General features: G+C 29.0%; 1 protein-coding gene across 3 annotated transcripts; it reads right to left on the bottom strand.

The window, feature by feature from the left end:
• Positions 1-790: 790 nt before the first annotated feature.
• On the bottom strand, positions 791-4,723 carry LOC101267623 (probable WRKY transcription factor 65). 3 transcript variants are annotated; one of them, XM_010325370.4, is made up of 3 exons: positions 4,361-4,723; positions 4,000-4,146; positions 791-1,574 (listed from the first exon to the last, which is right to left on the bottom strand). In XM_010325370.4, exons 1-3 carry the CDS (start codon positions 4,495-4,497, stop codon positions 1,031-1,033), a joined length of 828 nt encoding a protein of 275 aa, XP_010323672.1. In that variant the 5' UTR covers positions 4,498-4,723; the 3' UTR covers positions 791-1,030. The 3 variants fall into 3 exon arrangements, with proteins under 3 accessions (XP_010323672.1, XP_004243269.1, XP_069143215.1); XM_004243221.5 differs by having other exon boundaries at positions 4,000-4,143; positions 4,361-4,680; XM_069287114.1 differs by having other exon boundaries at positions 4,000-4,099; positions 4,361-4,668.
• Positions 4,724-5,732: the final 1,009 nt, after the last annotated feature.

Genomic DNA, 5,732 nt, shown 5'->3' with positions numbered 1-5,732 from the left:
TTATTTTTCCCCTTCTAAAAGTGTATTTCCTGAGCTGAGTAGCAATGTTTGTTGTTCATGATATGTGTAGTTTGATAAATTAAAGTAGAACATGGCAAGGTGTGCCCAGAGTTGATTTAAGTGGATGATTTCTGTTATATATCTCAATCTTTCGTCGATAGAATTATTCGGTAGCTGTGTTTGTGTTAGTGGAAGTAGCTTATGTTTGGTGGTCGATATAGTTACTCGTAGTTGTGTTAGTAGAAGATAGGTTACGTATTGAGGTGCGTATAAATTGGTGAAATAATTGAGGTGTAATCAAGTTTATCTAAATAGTATAAAATATGTCACATTTCATTTAGCTGATTCGTCCTGGTAAGTCGTAAAATCTCAAATATTTTCTTACTTGATATTGATGTGTATTTTCATTTTTTTAAAATTGATATTCGGAACACTTCTATTAAGAATTGAAGCGTCTACTTAAACCACATAGCATTCATTCAAAAAATAAAAGATTGTGATAGAAATAAATAAAAGGTTGTGATAGAAATTATAGCCGCAATTATGTGTTACACATGTTTGTCATATGTTGAATATAGTTTTTTTTTTTTTAAAAAAAAGTATTTGTTTTTATCAAACAGAAAAAAATGAAAATAGTCCAATAAGTCAAAAAAAAGGGAACCAAATAAGCCGCCAGGCACCAAATATCTTTGTAAAGCAATAAGTAGGCCTCCAAAATGTGAATAGAGATTAGAGAGTGATCTTAGCTTTTTTTATTATGATTTGATAATTTTGACTAAAATAACGAAAATTTTAAATTTATAATCTTCAAATTTAGACTATATTTTTATTGTAAAAATTACAAAAGCAGCTCAATGGCTTCAAGTAAAAATCAAATCAAAGTATATTTCTTTTTTTTTTTAATCTACCAGATCTTTACATAAAAATAAAATTAAAAAAAAGGGTCACGAAGAACGTGGAACCAAAAGTCAGGAAGATAATTAAAAAATAAAAATATGGCAATTTCAGTGAAAAATTGACAAATGATTTGTTATCCTGTACCTCCGCAGCAGGGAGTTTCCACACTGTACCGCCGGAAAACAACTGAACATTCCGGTAATTCACCGAGATCACCGTACAACGACTGATCCTCTTCTCGAATCGGCAACATTAACGCCACGTCACTGTCGTTCCACGTGGATCCCGCCATGGACGACGACGTACTCTCCATAAACGTAGTTGTTGTTCCCATATCGGAAAACCAACCTAACTCACCGGCGAGCTCTGAAAATCCATTATCGTGTTGATAAGCAAATAGATCTGGTTCTTCGGGGGATGATTTGTCTACTACGGTAGAGTCCGTGGCTACAGCCGCAGTAGCATTATTGTCTCCGGCGGTGCCGGTAGAGGTAGTGGGTGAACTGGTGGTGGTAGTAGGGTGGTTGTGATGGTGGTGTTTGGCGGCGGCGGCGGCCGGGATTTGGTGATTGTGTTCGGAGCAATAGGTAATGAGAAGCATGGTGGGGTCCAGGCGGCTACGCTCGACTTGTTTTCTGGCGGGACAGCCTTTGGAGCTACTGCATCGATAATATCCCCTACACATGAAACACATGTTAAAATTTTAAAAAATACAAGTAAATACTACTAACTCATAGCCCACCAAAACTTTATATTATAATATTTTAGCGGAATTGTAGTAACTCAGTTAATTGATTATGACTTATTTAACGAGAGTTTAATTTCTTTAGATATAAAAATCGAAGACAATTATAAATTTAACATAGATTATTAGTTTCGTATCTGAATTATTAATCGCCTTACAAAATCATTTTTCTAGTTGACTAACTAAACATAGATATACCTCGATTCATAGCATGATATAACGTGTGGTAATAAACTCTTATAGTAGCACGAGACATGTAATAAAAAGTCAAAAGAAGAGCTGAAAACATTCCTAAACTAGACGAGCATTTAGGAGTATATTCACTCATTCATGTTGTATGATTTGAGTTTTATGTTTAGTACAAGTAAAGGATTGTCTTTAAAACTGTCAATAATTCACGTCATGTTTAAAGGTGTTTTTAATATGATTACACGGTTCTTTATTTCGTAATCTCTTTGCCTATTTCATCTTTCCTTACCCATAATATTTACAATTATTTCTTGAAAAAATTGTACTCCCTCTGTCCCAATTTATGTGACTTACTTTTATTTTTTAGTCGGTCTCGTAAAGAATGACATATTTATACATAAAGTGATAATTTAACAATAAAATATCTATTTTACCTTTGATGAAATGATTTACAGTCACACAAATTTCAATTATTCATTTTGGACCATAGATTTTAAAAGTCTTCTTTTCTTTATTAAACTCCGTGCCGAGTTAAACTATCTCACATAAATGGGACGAAGGGAGTATAATTTCGGACATATTTTTAACTACATTTAAAAATAAATATAAATAAGTAGTAAAGTCTAAGTTTGAAAACAATGAGTGTTTGTGCATTCACCATCAATCATGGAATCCACATTAATGAAGAAGAAAGTGGCTATATTACTAATTGGACATTGTAGAAATCGAGGTTAGATCAAGGTTGTAGAAGTTCATTCAAAGTGGCTATTAAAAAAATGAGAATCTTAAAGGCCACTATGCACAAAATCTTATCTAATGGTGTAAATGTGTAAATGTTATCAATGTGGCCATACTATGAAAATCAATAAGAGCAAATGGTTATTAAATTAAGGAACAATGTGTTGAAAGAGTCTACTATAAGAGACAACTATATTAATGTTATATGCAAAATTAAAACCTTATTTAATGGCATAAATGCTTCATTTCTAGAAGAAGAAGAAGCAAGTACCATACAACATCCTTATGTTTGTTTTTCTGTTGGGGTTCGAGTAAATTTAAATTTGTGTCCGAAAGATAGTTTCTTATTAGAATTAAAGTGTTCTCTAATAAAGATGATCTTATATCACGACAATTTAAACTCGAAATTTATGATTAAAAATAAAGAAATACTTATCACTTTACCATAACTCTAATGAGTTGTTGTGCTAGCTCTTAAATTATGAATTTATATTTGATTAATCAATTTTAAAATACTTTAATCACTATAAAAACAATAATTTGTGTTATTTAATGCTCCAAAATATAGTTTTTTCAACTTCTAAAAAATAATTTGTGCTATTACTCAAAAACACCTCCCCCCCCCCCCAATAATTTGGTTAAATACCTAATTTTTCTAAAAAAAAAAGTAAATTTGACTTTTGGTAAGTTTAGCCCTACAAGCTACAAGCTAGAAGCAACAATTTAATTTGCGACATATTTTTCTAATGGTAATTATTGATAGAAACTTAGCATAAATGTTCATAAATACTTTTTAAAAGAAAAATTGATTCAATTAATATAATTCAAGGGAAAAAAACAAACTCTACGCCTAGCGGGTGGCCTATTCCGTTCTCCGTCTCAAATTATATGAATATTTTTTTTCTTTTATAATATTTTAATTGTCATTACATTATCCATAATTTAAAATATTCGTAGTCTTTGAAAACAGTAAGTATAAAATAAAAAATGAGATAAATTTTTATCTTCGACTTCTAAAACAACAAATAATTCAAATTAATTATCGTTTTCAAAAATCACGACAGATAAATTGAAACGGACAAATACTTACTAATCACCATAAAAGGAGCGTGATTAACAAGGTTTAAGTAAGCGAGTGAGAAGTAGTAGTAACTAGCAAACACAAAATTCAAACTACTACATTAATTAATTATATTAATTAATTACTACTCTAATTAATGCAATGTTTTTGGTCTATAATAATTTAGTCATTAAACCTATCGGATAAGTATAAAAACCTTTACCAACTATCCCCGGCGGCAACTACAAAGAGAAACCAATTATTATTACCAAAAAAAAGACTGATTAATTTTTTTTTATTACACTAATTATAAAATTCATTTTTATGAAAAATTTAACAATAAGTGAAGATTAATTATAATTATAATTACCTGGGATAAGGTGATCCTTTAATTGGTTTTTGTCCATATTTTCTCCAAGACCAAGAATCTTGTGGTGGATAAACTTCCCCTTTACTTCTTGATCCATCACCTTCAATTATTGGCACTGAAATTACTTTCTTTTTTGCTCCTCTCCTACTACAAAATTTTTTTAAAAAAATTATCATATACATATATATATTTTTTTTATCAAATTCAATAATAATAACATATTTAGTGAAATCGTATAACTGAATTTTTTCAATCAAATTTCTTTTAAAAAAACACAATCAAAACCCCACAGTTCAATTACTGAAAATTACTCTAGGCGTGTACAAACTGATCGAGACAGATATAAAGTAAATGAACAAACCTTTTTCTAGGTGATGGCATGCTAACTTCCGCCGCTTCATCACCGGAAAAACAAGAATCAGCAGCATTATCCGGTGGAGTTCCGGTGGAATCTTCTTGTTTATGAAAAAATAGATTTTTGTATGAACTATCTTCCATGACCAAAAAACACAAAAATAACTTATATAACTTAGAAAAAAAAAAAGAAAGAAAATAAAAACTTTTTGAGGATTAACTAAATTTTGTTTTATATCATATAGAAATTAGAAGAAAAAATGAGAGAAAATAAAAAGTTTGCTAAGAAAGAGTTGGTATGAAGTGGGGAAAGGTAGTGGAATTTATGAAGTTATTTTTGGTTTTAATACTTTATATTATAAAAATATATGAAAGAGTCATATAATGACAGATTGGCAAAAATATAATTTATTAAGGACGTGCAAGCAATTAAACATGATAATGTGACATAAGGTGACATGTTCATATGTTAGATTTATTTATTTTATTTTATTTTTGCTAAGGGGCCCTTTCTCTTTAATATAGTTGAGCCTCCGTCCATATTTGTTTATAATTTATTTATATATCCAACTTGGTTATTGATATTTTGTCTTGTCATTACTTTACTACAATTATACTATACTATATGAATATAATAAAATCTCCGCTGATGATATGATCATAAATAAGAAGATATAAGAAATATAAAATAAAAAATTAATAATGTAATTGTGAACTATTTTATTTATCCTTGTTTATTAGTAGTCAGAAATTAATTATAACTTTTCTCTTTTTATAAAATAGCGATAATATTTGTATAGTGCATCGTATATTCTATTCTTTTCGAATCTCACTTGATTTTTTCATTGAATATGTTATTCTTACTCTTTTAGCTGTTTGTTTTTCGACTTCTATTATTGTTTGTTATTCCTTATACTTCAATTATAATATTATTATGTTGTAGATGTTTTTTCAGAAAAAATTTTGTATGCTATTTTTAGTAATTTGTCGTGGCTTTTTCACTTTTAGTATCCCCCCCCCCCCCCCCCCTTGAATTGCTTGATATACTTGTTACTTGTCTTTGAGTCGAGAGATCGAAAATAACATCGATTTTTATCTCCCAAGAGGATAAGCTAATGTATACTATACACCTCTTCGAACTTTACTTATAAAGTTACATTATATATGTTATTATTATTATTATTATATAAAATAAAAGATATATAATTAAGTAGTTTCAGAATATTAAAATTTATAAATTTCTATAATGAACATCAAGTTAATATATACTCATAATTGATTTGAGTATCAAAATGTTGTAGATAGTAGTAAAATTCACACATCTAATATTTGAATTTTTTAAATTTTACTCATAAATGATACTTCAGATATTCTTTCAT

This window comes from Solanum lycopersicum, chromosome 7 (assembly GCF_036512215.1).
Source record: "Solanum lycopersicum chromosome 7, SLM_r2.1".
NCBI lineage: Eukaryota > Viridiplantae > Streptophyta > Magnoliopsida > Solanales > Solanaceae > Solanum > Solanum lycopersicum.
The sequence above is the reverse complement of the archived record's forward strand: the minus strand, read 5'-3'. Positions and strand labels throughout refer to the sequence as shown.